We start from the raw sequence: 25,633 nt of genomic DNA, 5'->3' as shown, positions 1-25,633 counted from the left end.
AAACCCCGTGATTCAATAATTTTAAAAGAAATTTCAGAGACGTACTAGAGTTCTCAATAAAAAAATTTCACACTCAAATTAATCACAAATGGAACGTTTAACTCTATAAAAACCTTGAATGGACCTTGATTGGTCTTTGAATGGAGTTTTCTTCTTTGGGTCATATTGACTTGAACGTAACAAAGATTGAAAATGCAAAAATAAAAAATTCAAAAATGCATCATTCTTATAAAAATGAGGTAGTTAACTGATAAAATCAGAAAAAAAACATAAAAAAATCATTGACATACAGTTACACAATAAACAAGGCAAACGTCGTTTCGGGTCGAATAGACCCCGAACAGTGCAGCAGGGTTAACGTCATCTGCAAACTTTTTAGCGGTTCTATCAATTTCTCTGATCGAATTTATCGATAAAACGAGAATGGACCAAGCACATTTCCTCGAGAAACTCCACTTGTGACACCTATCCAATCAGAAAATTTCCCTGTTCAACATAACTCGTTGTTACCCGGGGCTAACGAGAAAGAGAGGGCTACGGCACTCGAAAATCACGTGACCAACTGGGTCCTAGCTCCTTCACGTTGCTTCTTGCTTTTTAGCTGGAAGGATGACATTTTTTTCAGTTCTTCCAACGTGCGATCCAAGAATGAAGCTGAATGAATATTATTTCGTTGCGAATTTATAGATCCTGAGAAACATCCAAATACATGGTAAGTGTTAAATACCTTTTCAACCATCTTTATTGATATTAAATCTAAAACAGAGTTGTCTGTATAAAGTAAAGCAAATTGTGTATATCGCAACACGTGCTAAAGCGATCGTGTTTCTGGCGTGGAGAAATTTCATGATTTAACTATTTAGTAGCGTATAAAAAATAATTAAGCTTGCGATGATAATTAAGGAGTTCTCAGTGTAGAGATTCTTTACTTTTTTTGTCGTTTTCATTGCTGAATATTTATCTGTGAAAAGAGTGCAAATATGTAGTCAGGGTTTTGAATCAATTTCTATTTTTATTTTGCATTCTGCTTGCACACTCATTTTTTTTAATAGTTACTAAAGTAAAGTAAGTGTTATATATTTTTCAACTCATCGGAAAAAGAGTTGATACACATGGATGGTACAAATTTCAGAAAAGTTTTGCCTATGATGAGTATAATGTAAATAAAATGCATATAGGTACTCATGATGTAAATAACTCAAAATAATATAAACAAATTATGGCTATGATATGAGCATAATGCAAACAAAATTTTATGAGATAAGGGGTTTATGAATTTAAAGATTAATCATGCACTAAATAAAGCAATTTCTTTCTTGGAACGAAACATTTTATTAGCATTGCGTATTAATTTTTTTTACTATTGAATATTTCAATGAAATAATCAATTTTCCTTTAAATTTTATATTGTTTAACAGGTATTTTTTTCTGTTTATAGATATATTGCAATGTCTAAAGTGATGTAGTGTGGCAGGTTGCTGATTACCGTTCGGAAGAACATACCACAACATTTTGTTTGCCAAAAGAGGAGCCTCTTAGGTCCCAATAAAGTAAGCAAATAAATAAAGTAATTTTCTTTCAAATCCAATATTAGCTCATTTTTTCCCCTCTGTTTATCTATATAGAGTTGATCCCGCTTATTAATGTTTTACTTCTTAGTACAGCTTGTTTTCGTTGTCTCAACTCCAAGTAATTCTTATTAAGATTTCCAGTTTAAAGCGTTTTCCCACTTACGTGTTTCCATGATGGTTTTTTGAAAATGTTATTAGTGGAATCCACTGTATATATTACAATACATATTTCATGCACACGAGAACTTGATCAACTCTTCAATTAAACGTCCTGTAAAAATTACATAAAAGTATTATAATCATGCAGATTTCAGGTAGACATATGTCAAAGGAACCTTTAATGATGGATAACACAAGAAAGGTTGAAAACCGCTGCAATATTGGCTAAAACGTTTTATGTTTATCTATGTATACATGCAGTAGACTATCCGGCCTAGTTTAAAAAGAATGCATTAATGAATTACAAAATATTCACATTTGTGAAATCATTAATGAACAGTAAAAAATAAGTTTAAATAATTATATAAGAACTTGGCCTATGTTTAACATTAATTTTTTGTTCATTTATGAGTGTGTGTTTGTACTGTACAACAGTGTTTCCCGAACTTTTTGATGTTGTGTCCCCCCTCCCCCAGTGAAAGTTAGACTCCCTGTAGCAAAGGTCAATTTCCACGCTTTCCCCATGAAATCCAAAATGATTAATAGTGATAATTTTTTATTTACGTACCATAAGAAATATTAAAGTAGTAAATTACAATTTCACAACACAACATGTGCTCTTCATGCTATAATAGTAAATAGATAGTCCTGAAATCCATGGGGGGGGGGGGAAGGTATGTTAAGAAAGTATAAATTGATTTAAAAACCTGATTGCATTTTAGTTCATATATTTGTTTAAGCACTAAAGTTTTCAAGAAATGTTATTCAAATCATCAAGAAAAACGTTGATACAAACGTTACAAAACAAATTTCTAATTCTTCTTGGGTACTTTGCATGTTTAAAAATAGTAATTTTCTCTTTGCCTTCTGCCTCTTGAGCAATGACTGTGAGGAGTAAACTGTATATAAAATTTTGCGAGATGGCGGATTATGAATTTAAAAGGTAATGAAAGCAATTGTTTCTTTGAACAAGACTTTATTAGCATTGTGCACCTTTTTTGCTGCTATTGCATATTTCAATAAAGTGAATTTAAAGGAAAAATGCTTATTGACTAACAGATTTTTTTCTGTTTACAGATATATTCAAATGCCCAAGCGATGTAGTGTGGCAGGTTGTAGATCTAATTACCATTCAGAAGAACATACCACAACGTTTTGTTTGCCAAAAGAGGAGCCTCTCAGGTCCCAATGGCTTCGGAAAATTCCAACAGACCTGCAACGGTTGAAGGATCCACGAATATGTATTAAGCATTTTGATGAAAGCTGTATAATCAGGACTGATCGATGTATTGTTAATGGCGAGATAAAGTTTTTCCCTCGAAAAATTCCAAAATACAAAGACAATGCTGTGCCAACAATTTTTGAGAATTTACCAGAATATCTGAGTTCTAAGTCAACATCATCGCGTAGGCTCGCAGATGTTGAACAAGAAAATATCAATCTTGCTGTTGAACTAAGTTTGCAAGAAAAAAAGAATTTTGAAATTTCCAATGCAATTAGGAACTTGGATGATGTGGTTGATTTTTTCAAACAAAAGGAAGCGTCAAATTGGATTCTTCTCAAGAAAGAATCACAACTGGCTGCATGCCATATGAGGACAGAAAACGAATGTCCTTCTGTTTCTGGGTGCATTGTGGTATATGAAAATTTACAATACAGTGTATACATAGATGGTAACAAAATTGAACCAAAAAAATTCTCAAAAGCAAAACTAATCTGTTCCAAGTCTATTCTGAAAGATGTCATGTTTTATGTAGAATCATGTTCATCACCCGATTCCGACAATGCGTTTGAAATTGCTGTAAATTTATTGAAATCTTTACAGATGTATAATGATTCGATAAAATTGCAATTTCTTGTGGAGCAACTAATATTGTTAAAAACTGAAAAAAATGGCAGGAGATATACAAATCAAACTATTATATTTGCTTCTTGTTTGTATATTCATTCCAAACATATATATAACATACTTATGAAATCTGGAGTTTTATGCCTTCCCCACTCTAGAAATTTACAAAATTTGATTGGTAGTTTCTCTCTCAATTCAGCCACATTAGAGGGAAGTTTAGCATATTTGAAATCAAGACTGAAATTTTTGAAACCACATGAATTTTTGATCAATTTGCACGTAGACGAAATTTATATTCAGCAAGATTTGTCTTTCAAAGGAGGATCCATTTATGGCCAAAGTGCTTTTGATCCTGAGAAAGTTGCAAAAACAGCTCAAGTCTTTATGATTTCTTCATTACTCTCTAAATATAAAGATGTAGTTAACATTGTACCAGTTCAAAATTTGACAAGTCAGCAGTTAAAAGATATGTGTATGTCTGTTATTATATCTCTAGAGGAGCTTGGTTTTCAAGTGCTTTCAGTAATATCAGACAATAACAATGTAAACCGCAAAGCTTTTGAACTGTTTTCTGGTAATAACATTTTACATTCAAGTGTGCCACATCCTTGTGATGCAAATAGGCAGCTTTTCTTCATTTTTGACACAGTTCACATTCTAAAATGTGTTCGTAACAATTGGCAAGCTAAACGAGATGGGGGTAGATCAATCAAATTTCCTAACATTGAAAAACCTGATGAAGTAATTACCGCCTTGTTCAAACATCTAGAACTAATGTATGATATTGAAAAAAATTCACTTGTAAAGTATGGAAACTTACTTAGCTTGAAAGCTTTATACCCCTCTGGAATACAAAAGCAAAATGTGAATTTAGCTCTGAAAATTTTTTCAGAGAAAAATGTTATTGCTCTGAAGCATGTAGCTAAAAATCATCCAAACATATTTGGTGATGTCGAGGGAACCTGTTTTTTTATAGATATTATTGTGAAATTATGGAAAGTGTGTAATGTTAAGAGTGTGTTTGAAGGAAGAAGGTTCAACGATGAGTTCAGAGAGGCCATTACAAAAGATTCTAAACACCAAATACAGTTATTAGAGAAAATAGCTTTGTGGTTGAAAGTTTGGAGGCAGTCTGTGCCCATTTCAGAAGCATTGTCTGCTCAGACATTTCAGGCCCTTATCACAACCATTGAGGCTTTTCTGGCATTGATTCCATACATTTTTTATAATTATAGGGTAGATTATATTTTGTTGAGCAAATTTCAAAATGACAATTTGGAAGGGCGCTTTGGCATGTACCGCCAAATGAGTGGATCAAATTACTATATCAGGTTCGTTCAAGTCTTGGAGAATGAGAGAAAAATACGGTTCAAAAATAATATTCTTCTATCAACTCAAAATGAAAACTTACCTTTGAAAACACTTCTTCCATCAAATGAACCTCATGATAATGTTGTAACGGTGAGTGATTATCAAGACATATTAGACATTGAATTTTCTTTTTCTATGATACCAGAAAATGTTTTACCTATTATAACATACATTGGTGGATATGTGGCCAAAAATGTTCTATCAAAACAAAAGTGTGATGTATGCAATCAGTGGTTACGAAGTTCTCCAGATGTTACCGTTGACTTCGTATCTACTGATTCACTTGATATATATGAATTTTTGGCAGACCTAAATAGGGGAAAATTGACATTGCCAACTGAGAATGTTATCGTTACTGTTTCCGTTGTGTGGTTCGTAATGTATAATATTGTGAAGAGTCACAAAAAGAAATTTTTATCGACTAGCGCACAACTGTCTGTTCTCTTCAAGTTGGCAAGCATCATTTTGAAGAGAATTGACAGCATCTCATTTAATGATGTATGTCATTGTAACATTGCAAGCAGCCTTGTTGATAAATTAGAAACCATTTGTTTGATAACTGCAAAAATTTTTATCGCAAATTTTGTAAAATACTTCAATGATCAGTTGACCAAAAGTAACGAGAAAGAAAGTGTTAGAAAGATAAGAAAACTGAAATAGCAATTATTTAAAAGCAAATATATATCGGCCATTGTTATATCAACAAATATATATGCTTGTCCAGCAGAATCTAACAGTTGCAAGAGTAGAAAATAATTTGGAATTCCCAAATATAGAACTGATAGGTTTACCTTTGTGAGTTATTTAAGACGTCAAGGTAAATAATACTCCCAAAATGATTGTATTTCTAAATTTAGTTTTCGTTAGAAATTAAAACTTTTCATAAGTGATAGTTGATGTTTTCTCACTGTTATGCATAAAAAATAAGGCAGCAGGAAAATTTGAGCAACTTGTATTGCAATACTGTCATTGACAGCTTTGGTAGCTTCCAAATTCTCGTTTTTTTGTATCCTGTATATATAATTACCCTAATATGTTACAACGCTGTTGTGCACATTTGTAGTATTTTGTATCTTCAATATTTTTTGGTGGTATTTCTTTCTCTTACAAAACTCCAGTTTTGTGATGAATTGTGCATGAAATGATAAATAAAAATTTTATACTTTTGCATGTCTGAATTTTTTTTCTCCTATTTCAATATTTCTTCATACTAAAAATAAGTAGTTTACAATTTTTTTTTTTTTTTAATTAGATGAAAGTTCAATTTTACTACATAGACTGATAGATCTTGTATAGCTAATGCAAATAAACTTAGTTTCAGAATGCGAGTGCTATATAGATTGTCATTTGCTGGTTATGAAAATGCAATGGATTACAATACTTTGTGAATCTGAACAAAATTTAATTGAAGGGTTTTTCAGATATCTTTATATTTTTAAAGAGAGTGTGAAGTTTAAAGCAGGTGAATTGGTGCTGTGTTTTTTCAACGGTTTGTTATCCTAATTTTTAGGATAAAATAAAAATCTTTGTAGCAGTTTTTATTCTTCCAGTGTTTATAATTTTCCAAAAAAAAAGGGGGGGGGGGAGTATTATGCACACATGTTTTTGCAACACTCAAAAAATAATTACATTCATTGTATATAATTGTCGTGTGTGTTAACTATTTCTAAAAGGTAAATGAAAAGGATTATCAGGAGCGTTGAACTGTAAAAGCATACAAGTTATAAAATTTAATTAAATCTGTACAGCCCTGACAGGGGGCCCAGGACAATTTTTTTGTTTATTTTATAAATTCACTATAAAAGGGCCAGTGAAAGATAGCCTAGGGGCCTTTCTCCAGGATGTGGGGGGGGGGGGTGAGATTTTTTATATACAGTAATTATCTAGTGAGAAGAAAATAATACTATACAAATTTGAGAGGAAATGACATTCAAATTTGTGTAAAAAGAATTTTGTGGAAGCAGCTTTTAATATTCCGTTAAAGTTAAATCATTGTTTTTTTTTTATAAACTGTTTGGTGCATAGCATGCCATATATTACAAACAGAATGCGTATTTATATACTGCGAAAGATCGCAGAGAACATTCGAAGAACTTGGTTATTGCAGTGGATGTGTTGCAAGAAAGCCATGCTACGGGTGCGCTTGAGGAACAGGGAAGAAAGTTAGGACCCAGTTGGTCACGTGATCATCGTTTCTGCTCCGAGTGCCATAGCCCGGTCTTTCTCGTTAGCCCCGTTGTTACCTATCCTGCAACCAAGATTATATTCAATTGAGTAGGTTGCCCCTAATCTTATGCGCTTAAAAGAGTTTACCATGTTGAATTCGATTGAATGTCTTTTGGAAATGGAGCTAGACAACGTCGACGTTTTCGCCTTAGCCCAAAGCCTCAGTCACATGATCACAGAAACAAAAACGCACACACACAAAACAAACTTATTTCTAATTATCTAAGTCTTATAATTATAAATACAATGAGTAAAACTGATACTAGGAGATGAACAAGAAACTAACTGCGGATTATTCAACGAGATATTCTGGATGAGATGCGGCATTCTATTGTTGTTATAGTTAGTACTTAATAATCTTATTTTAAGTACTATTTTATCCTAGTATGTTTGTATCATATGCCCCACCCTAAGTTATTATTGAATGAATCTATGCATAAAAGATATCCTTTAAAAAGTTTTATCAATTGGTTTTTTTTTCACTTCTACATGATTGCTGCATAGATTCTAATTTTTAAACTATTTTTTCACATTTCAGATTCCATTTGGGATCACCCTGTATTATATTTCCTAAGAACTCATAAACTTTTTCAATTTCTTTAATTAAGTCGTAATTATTCAATTAAGTTGTAAGTTCCATTTGCCTAAGCAGCGGCTATGCATATGTATTTTTATGTGTATATCAGTTTCATGGTTGATAGTTCTAGTTTTTAAGGATATGCATTTTGTTTTTGATATTTACTTTAACTTTGTTACTATTTAAACAAATATTATAATTTAAAGCAGGCCCTCTTCAGTTTTTTTGAGGCACATCATTTTTCATCTTCAACATAAAGGATGGTGACATCTGCGAATGAGATTAATTTACCATTTATGTCGTGCCGTTTTCTGTTAGATTATTATAATTATCATTTCCGGTAATTATCTGTAACACATTATGTCAAAAGAATGGTGGAGAAAATTTCATTGGCAGTACTACGTTAAAAATCTCTGGAAATACATACTTTCACCTCTAATTCATTCATAAATTCTTCGCGTAATACTCGGTTATGAATAGCATCAGACGTTCTGAATATCACTATTCAGGAATGAATTCCATTCAAATTTATTTCCCAAAATAACGTGAAATCAGTCGAATAAATATTATCATTTAGACTGATGAAAATCGGTTTGCTTTGTTTCAGTTTGATGAATTCGAAATCGGAATCCAATACAATTTCCGAATGTTTAACGCCTTCTCGGGTTTAAAGACTACGCTGGATTTGCAACACATCCTACTTTAAAAGATTCTCTCATCATTCTTGAAGTATTCATTGCCATCATGGATAACGTAAATGAATATTCGTGGAGAGCTATAGCGAGACCATCACGCAGAGGAACTCAACTCTAAATCTGCTCGATGGGCGATTGTATGTGTGGTGAGCTGAGCTCTCTCTCTCTCTCTCTCTCTCTACCGAGTTTGGACTTACGCATCATAAATCTAAAGGCTACCTGGGAGGCTGAAGAAGCTGAGGGGGGAAGGGTGTTTGGTGCTAAGCTGAATCCACGCTAACCGAAAGGAGACCTTATCCCTTAAATCACTACTAGAAGCATGGATGCTCCCTTCTTCGAATGCTGCCTCTTCTACGCGAAAGCAGTGAACCTTCTAACTCGATGCATATATCTCCTCACATTATCTTCCCACCTAGCCTTAATTTTCAATATCGTTGTCCGTCTGCTAATGAGGGGCTATTTAAAAATTTCTCACGAATGGACCTAGTCTCGAAATTTATCCGCATTTCATGGGAAACTTTAATGTGCTGGTTACTAAGCCATAATGCTCTGATTGTGTAATTTTAGTACAATGCGTGTGCTATATTTCAAAACCCTTAATAATTGTTATTTTTGTCAAGACAATACACGAATATAGACAAAGATATCCAAATTCCAATAGGAATTCGAACCGTATCCAATCACCTTGTTAACCCCCCCCCCCCCCCATACCTGATTCTGACGAGTACATAGTTAAGGGATATCATCTTGTGACAATATATTGCTGTGCTACTAGATAACTCTTTCAAGAAGGATTTATGCTGGGTTATTTGAATTCTAACAACGCTCTATGGGGTTCACGAGCTGAGAGACAGTATAAGTGTCACAACCTGATATACGAAGGCTGAAATGATGTTATAGTGACCAATACTTATGGTTTTTGGATGCTTGATCTGCGTTAGGGAGACTTCGGTCTGATGGATTTCAAGTTACGTAAATGTGATAAATTCAGTTATACAAAATCACCGATCATTTTGATAAATTTGATAAATTTCCTTACATTTATCACATTTCACGGCGACTATTTTCAGTACCCAAGTGTCATTGATAAATTTAATATGTACTAAAAAATATCACTTTTTGCTGCGATTATTCATAATTCCCGAGTGTCACGTCGTTGGTAAACATGGTAAACCATTCTATATGATATACTATACATGGTAATTACTATATGTATTGTGTTATTACATCGGGGTACGACCGCAAAATTTTTTATCAGTTCATCGGGATCTGACTATATTCATCACGCATACTAGATTCATTTAGAATTTTTTTCATATTTATCAAATTCACCAATTACACTAGGGTGTTACGCATAGTAACAGATAAAGGCGATGAATTTCGTAAACACCATTTTTATATAAGCCAGAAACACAATATTTACCCACGACAATTGGGCATTATTCGCATTTGCCGGTGAAATTGATAAATGAATCAAAATTACTCAGACGTTTGGTAACTACGTATAATAACAGGTCATTATGTATAATATAACAAATTCATCACATTCATCTGCACATATGCAAGGCGCGTTCCATAAGAACAGAGGGTAAAATAATGAGAATTTTTATTCTCTTCATTTTCTCATGAAAAATGAAAAGAAATAGGTACAGCAAAAAAATACATTATTTTTTGAAGCATCTTCCTTCGGATGATATGCATTCGAACCATCGTTCAATCCGCTTTTCCAAGCAAGTGGAAAAGCGGATGCTTTTTCTGGAAGGTAACTGCCACAGCGAACCCTGCACAGCAGAAATAACGTCGGTGTGTTCATTAAACTTTGTGCCACGGAACTTCTCCTTCAACGTCGGAAACAGCCAAAATCGCATGAGGCGAGATCCGGAATGGAAGGAAGGTTGCGGCATGGATTTCAATATTGCATTTACCAAGATATTGCTGAACAAAAGTAGCGACATGAGGGCGGGCTTTATCGTGATGCAGCGTCTAATTTCCTATCAGTTCACACGACACTTTCTCGATATGTGCCGTCGCAAAGTTTTCAAAATCGCACATTTGTCGTTACTTCTAATAAAATTATTAAATTCCAGTTTTAACGATCAAGGCCGACCGCTCTTGAAAAAGGAAGGTGGCGCCCGCGATCCACACTCGTGGTGAGTGGAGTTCAAGAGTTGTTAGAACAAAGAAGAAGTTGCAAATACAAAATACAAGGTCACAACACGCAAAATGCCCAGTGTGAAAGCTGAGGAAAAAGATGCCCATAACAAATGTGGATGCCTTATGTTTCTATAATACAACAACTCAATCAAAAATGCAAGTACAAAAACTAGAAATATATATATATGATAAAATATTATACAATGTCCATAAAATATATTTATGGTTGTCTTATTGTAAGTATGGATAGCTTCTCAATACGATAAACATATTGGGTAACCAACATGTTATCGTATTTCTTTTTAAACGTGTCGTGTGAATAACAAGGACACGCGTAGCTCTTCTCTGCACCCCTTCAACAAAGTCTATGACCCTCCGTAGGTATGGTCCACAAAACGTTACATCATACTCCAGTTCAGGACGAACTAAGCCTCGGAAAAGTGGAAGAATTACCTCAGAAGAACGCGAAGAGATCTTTTTGAAAATGAAACCAAGCATTCTATTCGTTTTTTTTTACCTCCACTGAACAATGTTCAGAAAACCTAAGCAGAGAATTCAATTTGGGAATTAAATGAGAATTCCTAAATCGGTGACCCTAGTTGCATCCGGGGTACTGACACCATTAAACTCTTTAGAGAAACTGGAGTTGTTTGAACCAAAATGAGCGACCACGCACTTGTCAACGCTAAACGTCATGCTCCAATCCTGTTTAAGTTGGTCTGGAGCAACTCCCTATCACTTTGATTCCCGACTACCCCCTTTATCTTCACGTCATCTGCGAATTTGCTAGCAATCCCATCGATACCATTGGTAGGGGGGAAAAAACAAAAACTGTCTGAGGTAAATAAACTGCGTCTATTACAACTAAAAAAAATGTTTAAGACAAATGAAATTGTCAGTTGAAACAAAAAAGAAATGGCCAAGGCCAGTTGAGTTGCAATTAAAAAAAAATTGTGCGGGGCAAATTCAGATGCTCGAAGACTAAAGTTTCTAAGAAGCTGCCGAAAATACATAGCCACTAACTTCTACTAAACCACACATGCACCTCGTCCACATTCCTTTGTGGGATTTCGAACGAATTTGTACGTGTTGAAATGTGCATGTGCGTGTTGTCAACCTAACGTGAAGTCTGCTATTGTGTATTGCTAGTTATGTGTAGTGCTGTCATCTGTGATCCATTTTTTCAACTATGAGTGAAGAGTAGTAATTGAATAATTGTACCGTTGTAGAGGGCTAGTTCTCTCTTTGGCGAGAGTTTTTAAAGGGGAGATCGGCTCGTATTCACGCCTCGAAGTTGGGGAAAAAACTTCGGGACACGAATGTGAATATATAGAAAGCTCCACTTAACAATGGGTTGAAATGCAATTTAACAAAAAGAAAAAGCACATTTTCGACAAATATGTGTGATGAACTTATTTGTATAACTTTAATCAACGCCGAACCCCGATTTAACTTCCCATCATTTATTTCGTAGAATTTTGGCGCTATAATGAGTTAGTCTTTGTATCAAATCACGGTTTAACACGTGCAATCCCTACAAATCGAAGATTTGTTCACTAGAATTATCTGGCGTTAAGTGGGTTTAGGGGGACTATAAATACTAATTCGGGATTGGACTGTAATTTATTATAGAGTTATAATTATCATCAAATAATTTATAGGTCACGAAAATGATCTTAGTTCTTGATATCAAAAACTTCAAGTAAGACTTGTTGGAAATATAAGGGAAGAAGCGGGACCCATATTTGATAAAAAATAACGGAAAAATGTCCCTTAAAATTCGTGTTACATGGTCACATATACAAGTTTCAAGCCCGCGAGCGGCAGCGTTATTAGGATACATGACAGAAAAGATTACACGGGGAAACATTGTTCCAATGGCCGACACTCACCGAAGAACGGCTCATTATCAGGATGAAGTTATTACTGGTTGTACTTAAAGTAATAAGCTGAGAGGAAACCTCGAAGTTATATCGGGTTATTTGCTAGACGCCCCCCTTCCTCATCAAGAAGACTTACAAGCGGCGCAAGTTACTTTTAACAAGCTGTTGTCGAGGTGATTCTCAACGACTTGGTAATCTATCACTTTCATTAGGCAACTCTACCTCTAAATTCTGTCAATGATTACTCTTCTTCTTCTTCAAACGCAAAACTTTCTCTCTCTATACCTTATGAAATTTTAAATAATGGCTTTTAATAGATTTCGGCAAATTTACTCTCCATCCCTTGCAACCATCACCGCACGGCGTTTGTGTAAAGCAAACAACGTGTATATCATTAATCAGTTAATTGCACACGAGAATTTTGCGTACGTGTTGTGTGCGTGACTCCTTCCTTCGTTAAGAAAACTATATGAAACTTATTTAAAAGTTTTCGAATAATTAATTCGGAAGTTCTCAAAAGCGTTCTTGAGAGCGCGAGCAGAGCATGCAGCTCTCGTGTATTGATTTTTGCGCTTTCAATACAAATCAATACGAGTAGAATCGTGATATTTATGGATAAACTTTCATGTTAATACACTTCAACTTGAATATTCGTTTAAAATTTCCCTCTCGGAAGTAATTAATCAAATACCAGCACATTGGCTGATGTACCTTGACTATGTTTAGGGAAGAATCTTTGCATTTCAGTGGAAAAAGAATTGTTTGGGATTATCTATCATTCCAAAGTCAAGAAATCTAAAACGTTTTTTTTTAAATTAACATTTAGATTTGACTTCTCAATACGTGTGTACATGTATACAAAATTTTATGGTCGGTGTAAACCAAGGGTTCTACATCTTTAGGTAGTGCAGACCACTTTATTGGTTTAGGAATGTGTCTTGAGCGACTCAGGTAATCTGTTAATGTGACTCGAGCCACTTAAGTGATCTGAAAATATGCCGTAGGTACTTGAATCATCTGAAAATGTAACCACTAGTCACTCAAATTATCAGAAAGTGTGCCGCGGGCAGCTTCAGTGATATCAAAATATGTCGCGAGCAATGCAAGGGATCAGGAAATGCACCAAGAGCCAATAAAAGTATTTATTGATATTGTAATTAAATTATCTATAAAACTGCAGAGGGCCGCTTAAATAATCTACGTAAAAGTACGTTGCGAATCACTGAAGTGATCTCTAAGTTTGTTGTGAGACACTGAAGTGATTCGTAAGCGTTCCGATTGATCTGCAAATGTGCTGCCAGCCACTCAAGTAATGTACATATGTACCAAGCGTCAGTGTACGTAAGGTGTACCGTGGGTCGCTTAAGTAATCTGGAAATGTGCTGCGAGCTACCACTACTTTATTTTTTATGACCTTCTGTGGGCCACTTGAATCATTTGGTTATTTGTCATCAAACACGTCAGTCTCACGGGTCATGGATTGAGCATGTTGGATGTATGTAAACAATTTGAACATTACATTAACACACATTGCGTGATTACAAAATAAATTCTGTATGAAACATAAAAAGTCTGCGCTTTTTATGTTTCAGACACAATAACAGACACAATAAAACAGACACAAATAAAATTTTTTATTCAACGTAGATGCCGGAGATTTGAAATGCTAATTTTTCACACGTGGTTTACAACGACCCCCGCTCTTTCCTCGTACCACTAAAAACGGCGTTACATTCGTATATAAGTCGGAACACCGAAAGTTAAAAAATATATATAATTGTGGACACAGAATAAAAAAAATGTTTGTTTTTTTCTCCATTTTTGGATAATGTAAGGAGCCGCGCAATTAAAATGTATCAGGTTTGTAATAATTACATGCACGCATTTATGCACCAAATTCTTCAATATCAAAGATCAAGGTCACACAAGTTTTGTAACACAGCCACGGACCCCTTTCCAGAAAAATATTCAGTATAGATTATGAAAATATCAAATTAATCGTTTTTTCACTCAAGCTAACGGCTACTCAAAAAGCCCCCAGTATAAATAGTGAATTTTTCTATACGCTGCTAAACTATGGTCATCTAAATTTCAATTTCTTTTTTCTACCCCCTTACCTATTTGCCGTGAACATAAGTTTCAGAAATGATAATGGATAATTAATTTCAATTTATTTTTCCGTACATGAAAATATTGCATTGTATTATAGAACACGTATTGATACAGGTGAGAACACTAACAAATATAACAGAAAAAAACTGAACATGTACAGTCGAACCACGAAGAAAAGGGCATAGAAATGCCCTGGAATGATAAATTGAACCAAATTAACCAGATAAACATAGACGCATGGTTATTATCCAAGATTACCGATTATTTTCCACCATAAATATTAAATTTATTTTAAAAATTGTCTATTGTGCACGACATGGAAATTAATTCCAATTAAAGTTATTATATATACGTTTTTTTTTTTTAAATTTCTCCAAACAAATGCATATCCGCAATATTCCCAAGGAACATTGGAAACAGTTCAAAATTCTCATACCTAACACAACTCCACGAAAGTATTATTTTTCTTACACTCACGCATCTTCCGGAAAATAGAACATAAGTAGATATATTTATACAAACATAAGTAGAAACGCAGTAAAGGAAACTTCCAATGTAGAAATAAGAAATCAAGTGGAACAAAACAAAATCAAAACCCAAGAAGAACCAAGTCAAAAATTGAAACCCGGGACGCAGTCCCTGAATTTTTTACCCGCATGGGAACTATATTTCTTGTTTAAGAAAAGAACGTGCTTGGTTTCTGGTTTCTGTTTCATCTTCAGTTCTCTCTGTCTACATTCCCCCCCCCCCCTTTTTTTACAGTTTATTTCATATTTTTTTCATTGTTTTTCCTTCATACAAAGAATTTTTCTTTTTCCCTCCTACTCTCATTTTTATTCTTTTTTCGAAAAATATTTTTCCTTACTTAAAGGTAAAAGCAATATTTTATGGAAGCTTCGCAACACACACACATATATATATATATATATACGTAGCTTTTTGGAAAATAATGGAAATAGAAGAACTAGAGAAAACAAAACAAATATAAAGTTCCCGGTTGTTACATTACATACATGAATTCCATGTGTTTTGCCCGAACAAAAAGAAAACACTGGAAATAAAGCAACATGGCTAACATCATTTTTCCTCGCTAAATCACTCGAGAAATGGAATAAAAACATAATTTTTACTAGAGAAGGTAGCTGCGTTAAATTTTCGTGAAAGCCTCACTGTTAAAAGAGAAATTGTGCTTAAAATTGCAATTCGTTAAATAAAAAAAATAGTCTTTCCCCTTGGGCAAATGTTTAACTTTTTACCAACCGTCATATACCGGTTTACGAATGAGTTTATAAGATAGCAAGAAATAAAATATTTTTCTGTTTGATGTAACCGCTTAGATTTCACAATGCCATTGAATATTTATACCTACAATATTTCTCCTGTCCAGCGTTTCTGTGTGTTATTCTTGATTTACCGAATTGTTTTAGAAATGTTTGCGATTCTAATTGTGTTGTAAATAGAAAAGCATAGCATTGTTTGTTTTGCGTACAAGTTTCAGAAAATAATGGATATGTGATGTATTTGTATGGTTATATAAATTTATTTATCATATCAATACGGACAACCACTTAAGGGTTCACTAATTTCTAAAATATCAAGGATCCGAACTTGAAAAGGACTAAAATGAAAAGGACTCAAAAATTGTTTCGAATATGTGAAGGATTCTAAGCTTGTTTTTCCTAGATATTAAAGACCCAAAACACCTTTCTGAAATGTTATGAATCAAAAACGTGTTCGTAAGATGTGTGTCGAAAACCTAAAACTTTTTTCTAAACTGTCGAGGATCTAAAGCTTGTTTTCAAAATACAGAAGACCCAAAATGTTAAGAATCCAAGAAGTGCTTCTAAGATGTGGAAGATACAAATTTTATTTCTGAAATGTCAAAGAACCATAAAGTTATTTATAAATTACCAAGGATAAAAAAATATTTCTGTTATTATCCAGAAATTGTTTCAAAATATAAATTATCCAGAAATTGTTTCAAAATATAAATTATCCAGAAATTGTTTCAAAATATAAGTTATCCAGAAATTGTTTCAAAATATAAATTATCTAGAAATTGTTTAAAAATATAAATTATCCAGAAATTGTTTCGAAATATAAATTATCCAGAAATTGTTTCGAAATATAAATTATCCAGAAATTGTTTCGAAACATAAATTATCCAGAAATTGTTTCAAAATATAAATTATCCAGAAATTGTTTCAAAATATAGATTATCCAGAACTTGTTTCAAAATATAAATTATCTAGAAATTGTTTCAAAATATAAATTATCCAGAAATTATTTCAAAATAACGTCGAGAAACACGTATTTTGTTCATTTATTTGTATAAAAGAAGACGGCAGAGTTGAATTCGGGTGGCTTGTATTGGAACGATTGGGCTTTTTTGGGTCCTTATATCACATGAAAAATTATATGGTAGGAATGGGAAAGCATCTGGGAGACTCATCGTACCGGTCCTTTCATGGATCGGTCGCAAAAACGCATGGTCATTATAGCAAAATAGCTAACTGCATTTCCTAAATGGTCTCCAATATTTCAAATAATGTTCATTCGATTGAATTCAAAATCAAAATCCAAGTGAGTTATTGTTAATATTTTAAGATTTTTTTCCTTTTGTCCCATAATTGTCTTTCTAAGATTTTTTTTTTCGTCCCATGATTTTCTAAGATTTTTTTCTTAGATTCCCGTGATTGTTCTTCTTGGATTTTTGTCATTTGTCCCATGATTCTCTTTCCAAAATCTCTCTCGTTTGTCCCATACATTTTTCTCTAAGATTTTTTTTTCCTTTTCCCTATGAGTGTCTCTCCAGGAATTCTCATTTTTTCCTCTTTTAATTTTTCCTGATTGTAATTAGTCACTAACCACGCAGTTCTCTTGAGTTATCATCATTTAAATAGAAATTGACAATACTAGTAAATTCACAAGCGAAAGTTTTCGCAATTCTAATAGTGTTACATATAATACGTCATTGACAGGAAAAAAAAAATCATGCGACACATATATCAAAAACTGGAAATATTTGGTTCCAAAAAATGACACCAAACCGCATAATCCGATTCAGAAACGGTAATTAATGAATCAATGGAAAGAGAAAAAAGCGTTCGCATAACTTTGAATAAAACGCATGGAAAAACATTGAATAAACAGTGTGAGATACGTGATCATAATTACCGAACACAAAATAAGCTTTTTTTTCAGGAAACTCATTACAAATTATACTTCCTTAACAAAAAAAACCAAAAACAAAACAACATATAGGTACATTACACTTTCGCGGTCGACAAATTTCTCGTAATTATCTCGTACAAGCTTTTACGACAGTTTGTGAAATTTCCTCTCGTACGAAGAAAACACCAATAAACACTTTTTCGGAATAAAAAATTTCAAGTGATAACAGTAATAAACATTATTCATGTGAAAATCTAAAGATACGTGACATGAAATTTAACTCTCCATACATTTCTCTAGAACAAACAAATTTACACACTTTTCACAAACAAAATTTTCATTTCTATCTATTTCATAAAATATTTTACTGTTTAGATATTTGGTGGATGTAGGTGATATAAGTGTTTTAGATGTGTAATAAAATGCCTTGTTTGACGTGACCAGGTTTTCAAAATTATCCCGGATTATCAAAGCCTCGTTTCTGGGTACAAAATTTGATACATTTCAATAGTAGATAGATTTATATATTATTTTTGAGAAGAAAAAATTCTTTCGAAAATATTGAAATATGAATATTGATATATAATTTATATATTACGGTAAATGTGATGAATCCGTTAATTATGCATAACAAACTACCATTTTAGTAAGATTCATAAATTTTCCTACATTTTTCGCATTTTGCAGTTGATTGTTGACATCCAAAGCGTCGTTGGTATATTTGATAAATCGATAATTCGTCTCATTTGCCGGTTATTACGCATAATCGCCAGTTTGTGTTTGTTGATAAAATGAAGTCATCTCATTGTTGTGATGAAATTTATTATTTAGATAACCGTTCTTTTCGACCAGAGTGTGAACCGGATATAATGAGATTCGTTTTAACGATTTGTTTTTACAAATGCACCCCGATGTAACAATTTTTCATTTAACAAATTTTACAAATGCACCCCGATGTAACAATTTTTCATTTAACAAATTTTACAAATGCACCCCGATATAAGAAACACTCATTTAGCAAGTTCTTTAGTTTCACGATTTTTTCTAAAATTAGGAAGGCTTTCAAACATTTCTCAAGATTTTGTATGCCTTTTTTTTATGCTGACTGAAAAACTAAAATAAGGACCCCAAAAGATGTTTGAACCCCCCCCCCCCACTCTAATTCGAAGCTCGAAACATGATCTTGGTAATGCATCAGATGCACAGTGTTAATGGTTGTTGCATGCGGCTTCATCGATCTTGTTTATTAATTTGCTTAATCGTCTCCAAATGTTTTTTAGTTGAAAAACGGTCAGCGGACCACGGTTAGAAGCTGCGTGGTACATGTGCCCCCCCCCCACCATGAAGACACCTGCTGCATATAATTACAGAAACTTGACATGGAAATTGCACAACAAATGGATATCATTACATTGCCTTCATGAACATTACTAGTCAGGAAATACAAAAAAAAATTCAATCACAAAAATTTTCGGCTAACCCTTACTAATATACATAAAACATGCTACTTCTAAAAAACAAAATCGCATTTTCAGAAAACATTCTGCCAAAGATATTGTCTTCGAAGAAGATATATACTAAATGTTTTGCTAAGATTCAAACGGCAATATTAATTAAGAACTAATTAAAACAAATACCTTCAGAAATGCAATTGTTTTATTTTCATGTTTTAGCATATTCAGCAAAAAGTAAGACATTTTCAGGCGTCAAAGCTGCCAAGACAGACAAAGACAGACAACTCTCTGGAATGTGCTGTCTATGCCCTCTCAGGAATAAGGGGCGAAAGGAACCACTCGCATTTTTGTCAGGCGGAAAAGATAGAAAATTAATATAAACACTATTGTTAATATAAAAACTAAAAAATTATCATTTTAATGACGATTTTGCATAATACCCAAGTGGGGATGATAAATTTGATAAATACTGAAAAAAGTTGATTTTTGTTTGAAATAGATGGAAGAAGTAAAGTTACTATCGGTGAAAGAAATAAACTCAATATCGATGAAATAAACCAATTTAAAATCGATGAAAGAAATGAATTTGAAGTCGATAAAATAAATAAGTTTTAAATCGATTATAGAAATAAGTTTTAAATCGCTTATAGAAATAAGTTTTAAATCGATTATAGAAATAAGTTTTAAATCGATTATAGAAATAAGTTTTACATCGATTATAGAAATAAGTTTTAAATCGATTATAGAAATAAGTTTTAAATCGGTTGTAGAAATAAATTTACAATCGATGAAATAAATTTAAAATCGATGAAATAAATAAATTTACCATTGATGGAATAAAGCTATTTGAAATCGATGGGAGAAATAAATCTGAAATCGATGAAAGAAATAAATTTGAAATCGATGAAAGAAATAAATTTGAAATCGATGGTAAAAATAAATCTGAAATCGATGAAAGAAATAAATTTGAAATCGATGAAAGAAATAAATTTGAAATCGATGAAAGAAATAAATTTGAAATCGATGAAAGAAATAAATTTGAAATCAATGAAAGAAATAAATTTGAAATCGATGAAAGAAATAAATTTAAAATCGATGAAAGAAATAAATTTAATTTCGATGAAAGAAATAAATTTTCTGTCGGTGAAAATTTGAAATCGATGAAAGAACAGCGGAACCATTTCAAGTAATATCAGAATTTTTAATGAAATAGTAAATCAAGAATATAATTTCAGAGCTGGTTAATGGAAATGGAATGATTTCAGAATAAATAAATATCTTCAATTACCATATTTAATAAATATTCTATTAAGACCTTGTGAATCTGGATTCCATCAGACAATTCTAAATACAGTAGTATCACCTGATTTTGTGGTTCACGGGCTTTGTGGGAAATTTCAATCGACCCGTAAAATCTGGAAAATTGAATTCCTCTGATATACAGCTTAGTTATAAATTTCTTAAATAAAATTGGTTATCAATCCAGATGCGCTTATATGATCAATAGACAAACCCTTATAGACTTGCTGGTAGGATGTCCCTTGAGGTCAAAAGTGTGTGTTATATATGGCGATATATATATATATACATGTTTGTATACTGTATAGATGTTGTGTATGTGTATATATTTTGTATCTGTGAAAGTAAAAAAAAATAAAATAAAGTTCAATAAATATGTGGGATTTGACCGATCTTCGCCTGCATTTCCATTCAAGTGTTGCTTTAAACGTTGGTCAAAATTTCAGAAGTCTATAAAAGGGGTGCACAAGGGCAAAAGGCGGTCCGCCGAGGGGCTCCATACGGCCCGTGAAAGGTGTTCCGGTGGAAAATTATCAATACACACAAGATGATCGATAGCTACACATTCACTCACCATATTTCCTTCATAAAGATACGGGAAATCGGATCCATACAAAATATCGCCAATAATCATCAAACTCCTGTCAAATGCAGGTAAAGGTGCCAATCACTGCAAAAAAAAAAATTGTCAAATGCTAGTAAATTTTTCAATTATGGTAAAAAAACTGTCAAGGCCAAGTAAAGCCGCCTACTATAACTAAAAGTTATGATGAAAAATCACTAATGACTGAAAATGATTCATCTACTACGTCATGACTACTTCAACTTCGCAATGGGTATAAATGTTACTCACGCAAAAATAGTATGTTTGACAAATATGTGAGATAAAGATTTATATGAGATAATTATATTTATATATTAAAATATTTAAAAGCTTTATCTATAATTAATTATGATAGAGTCATAATTATCCCAATATAATTTATAAATCATGAAAATAACCTTAATGCTTGGTTTCAGAAAGCAATAAAAAGTTAAAATAAGTCTCGTTGAAAACAAGCGAAAAAACGAGACGTTTAATAAGAAAAGGCGAAGATTCAAGGAAACATATTTTCTGAACTTTATACCGAAATGATAAAATTATAAAAGAAAAGTCTTCTGGTTTCCACAAGGGACTTGAAACCAGACCCTCTTACGAACCGGGCGAGTACGCTACCACATACACCACTGCAGACACGATCCGGCCTTCCTTACTAAAGTGAGGATTGCCAAAATTAAGGGATCGTCCCGTAATATACAGATCATATCACCCCATATGGCATATAAGTTTCTGGCCCACGAATGGCAGAAATACCACATATCTGACCTGGAACAGAAAAGGCCGTGCCTCCGGACTTAGTCTATAGCGTTGTTAGAATAAAATAATACGATCTAACTTTTTTCTTTGGCATTAATAATGACTTTCACTCGCATAACGATGATACTTGTCAGATAATGCATTTTTCTTGATTAAGAAACAGGATTTTGTTTCCGTAGATGCTCATTTTTTCTTATAAATATTTTAGTTAGGTAAGACCTATTAGCGCCTTATATTTCTAATAAGTATAGGTTTATGTACTAAATATATGTATCATTTAAAAGTTTTTCCACGTCAAGTTTCCGGAATCTTTGTAATTTGAGGAATTAAATTCCCTTGGCTCGATGTACGCTCCAGGAGTGATTGCATAAATTTTCTCATTGGACATTGGCAGTATGTCCGACTATTCTATAGAAATCGGTAGACTTGTCGCAGTTTCTAATAATGAGGATCGCATAATACTAGTGACCACGCTTGCTACGTTCGCACATTATCTCATATGAGATGTGAATGCAGCCGGAAAATGAGAGATTCCCCGAGCGGAAACTATCAAACCTATTCAGCAATTATTTACGAACGTAACCGTGAGATTGTTATTGATATAGGAAACGGGGTAAACTCTAACCGGCGTACATTCACTTTGATAATTGAATGCTTATATTACAAGAAAAAAAATAAGCAAAATTGATCATTGTAAATATTAGGTTAGGGCCTATATGAAATTGCATATAATTGTCATAGGCCTAAACCACAATAAGTTATGAGACATTAAACAATGATGGGAATAAAAACTACATAAAATTTATATCAAAAGTGATATCTTAATTTTACTGTAAAAGCATAACGGGAGTGTCCCGTAATTTCATAAATAGTTTGAAAATTCACAAAAAAATTAAAAAATTGATTTAAACTTGAATGTGGTAGCAAAAATGTTGTTATCGAAGAGGAATTTCTTTTAGTACAAAAAAATGAGTTCACATTTTTGTTGACAGAGGACGCTGCACAAAAGCAAATCGTCATAGTTGGACACGGACCTTTCTTCAATCTCTTCTGCGTCCGAAACTTTCATGAAGCTTCAGCCGTTCATTCGTGGCTGGAGGAAAATAACTTCACCGATAGTGCGATACACATTGATTTAAAAATACTCTAAATTGATTATTAATCCACCAATGTCAGCGTCACATTGTGAAGCTTATGTACGAGTCATTGACAAAAAAATTCGAATAAGCTTTGTACACCCAGCATTTTATGACTCGGATTTGAATATTTCCAGTGATTCGCTTTCGTTCAGTGCTCTCTAACGACGAAATTTGAGCAATTTAATTCTGTACCAAAAAAAAAAAACCTCTCCCATCGTTAGAATAACTTTCATACAAAAACCGCATTCAAATACTTCGATGTTGATGAATCGTTAAACTAATTAAGAATTGTGGGAACCCTGTGTATAGAAAATATTTATAAATTTCTAATCTTAAATATAGATTCAATGCTATTTTCATGTTGTTTAGAATCACAAAATTTGATAATATTATGGAATTTGAAAAGATGCACTAAGTCAATAAATATTTAAAATCTTTATAATTAAAGTTCTACTTTGAAATGGCCATAAAAAGGAAAAATACTGGACGAAATGTTATCAAACTTGGAAATAGTTTACAGGAGGTCATGGGATTCAATTTTCCGCAAACAAAAAGAAAAGAAAAAGTTTAAAAACTCACCACCAGCGGGTATATATGGCGCTATATACAATATGGTTAAACGAAATAAGACATGAAGACATCTGTTTAAAATGTTTTTAATCGTTTCGAAAACGTGTTACAAAGCATGTTCAATGTGGCTTCCACCATGTGACATGTCAAGGCCATTTGCATAATTCTAATTTGAATTCCTCCTGCCTTAAGCCATTGGAATTTTGCATAACCCCACTGACACTTTCGATTAAAAGCATTTTAAATCGATGTCTTCATGCCTTATTCCGTTTAACAATGTTGCATAAAGTGCCATTCTGGTGGTGTGTTTTTGAACTTTTTTTTCCGCAGAAAATTGAAGCCCATGGCCTCCTGTAAACTATAACCAAGTTCGATAACATTTTGTCCAGTAGTTTTCCTTTTATGGTCATTTCAAAATGGAACTTTAATTATAAAAACCCTGTATGAAAACGAAACATTAATAGCGTGTACTACAAATTATTAACTTCAATTGTATTATTGTATTTTTATATATTACATTCATTAATATTTAAAAGTGTATTTTATATAGTAAGTGAATAGTTTCATTAAAATGTTTCCCCTGCTGTTTGGCTGTGGAATTCATATATATTTTTTTATTATGTTACTTTTCCTTCCTCTATATTTTATAAGCGGCATAGCTATTATGTGGGTTTAAAAATATTCAGAAATTTATTATGAGAAGTCAAGCGAGTGATGCCACTACCTCTGAGAATGATCACCACAAACGCAGCTGGAATGTTAGGTACTGATGCATTTAAAGAGACAATGACCTACCAAATAGCCTTGTAGTATTTCTCTTTGACATCGGCAATGAAAAATCGTCATAAGCGCACTTCTATTTGCATATGTTACGGTAAATTTGATAAATCTCTTATTATGAATAATCACCAGTTAATTATGCATAATCGCCCGTCGTATCGGTATATTCCATGAATTCATCATTACTACCGGTGATTGTATATAACACCGGCTGAGTGTAATTGGTGAATTTGATAAATATAAAAAAAAAAATCCCAAAAGGGACTAGAACGTTGCATGAATATAGTTAGAACCCGATATAACAAATTGCGATTTAATGAACTTCATGATTTAAGATTGAAAACGGGATTTTACCACTGTAAATGATAAAAATTAGTAAAAACGGAAAAACTGTTAAATTATAGTTCGTTATATCGGGGTACGACTGTAAAATTTATAAAGTAGGAGTTTATTATATCTAGGATATAATACGATATAATATAATATTGTACAATCGTAATTTTTTTGAGAGTTGATTATATCGAGGCAAGAACGTAAAATTTATTTAATGGGACTCCGTTATATTGGGGTATTATCTAAGAAATTGTCAAATAGGAGTAAATTATGGGAATTATTTTGGGGATGTTCGGAAAAATTCGTTATATATAGAGTTCATTAAATTCGGTTCAAATTGTAGCTCACAAGTACGGTCATCTAAATAATAAATACCACGACAGTGGAACCGATTTATCATATTTATCAATACAGTACTTATAATACTACAAAACTTACAGTATTTATAAAACATAAATTATACAAAATAACTGGAAAATGTGATGAATTTAAAGTACGATACATCATGTTTACCAACGACGCCTGAGTATTTTGTATAATCGCTAAATAAAGTGATAAATTTAGTGAAATTCATCCAACTTACAAAATTTTCGGCGATTAAAAATAATAACCGATTTTATCAAATTTATCGTAACATATGTAAAACTAGAATATATTCTCGGTTTTTTATTATGAGATACGACTGAAATTTTCTATGTATATGGCGATTTTAGCTTTTCTACAAAATTAAAAATTTTGACTAGGGAATAAGCATTAATTTGACTGTTTGGAAATTCAGGATTCACAGGAGAAATTTTATTTTCATACTAAAAAAACATAAAATTGACGAAAGAATTGAGGATAAATCTCACAACATTCCTCTGCGTTTTCATGTTTTCATTGGGGCAATAAAAAAAACCCATACATTATTCATATCCCTTGTGACGTAAA

The 25,633-nt window shown here is 32.8% G+C and overlaps 2 protein-coding genes across 5 annotated transcripts in view; both read left to right on the top strand.

The window, feature by feature from the left end:
- Nucleotides 1-25,633, top strand: part of LOC149088207 (tyrosine-protein phosphatase 69D-like) — a 294,689-nt gene that overhangs the window by 93,251 nt on the left and 175,805 nt on the right. The window lies entirely within an intron of this gene.
- On the top strand, nucleotides 524-6,112 carry LOC149088208 (uncharacterized). The gene is made up of 3 exons (XM_089245533.1): nucleotides 524-712; nucleotides 1,439-1,550; nucleotides 2,808-6,112. Exon 3 carries the CDS (start codon nucleotides 2,818-2,820, stop codon nucleotides 5,608-5,610), a length of 2,793 nt encoding a protein of 930 aa, XP_089101659.1. The 5' UTR covers nucleotides 524-712; nucleotides 1,439-1,550; nucleotides 2,808-2,817; the 3' UTR covers nucleotides 5,611-6,112.

This window comes from Pholcus phalangioides, unplaced genomic scaffold (assembly GCF_987345545.1).
Source record: "Pholcus phalangioides strain wild (caught in Gottingen) unplaced genomic scaffold, Ppha-v1.0 ptg000003l_1, whole genome shotgun sequence".
NCBI classification, from domain to species: Eukaryota; Metazoa; Arthropoda; class Arachnida; order Araneae; family Pholcidae; genus Pholcus; species Pholcus phalangioides.
This window is presented reverse-complemented; position numbering and strand designations above follow the sequence as displayed.

What these genes read in the sequence shown, in the direction of transcription:
- LOC149088208 (XM_089245533.1), top strand. Translation starts at nt 2,818, where the DNA reads ATGCCCAAGCGATGTAGTGTGGCAGGTTGTAGATCTAATTACCATTCA.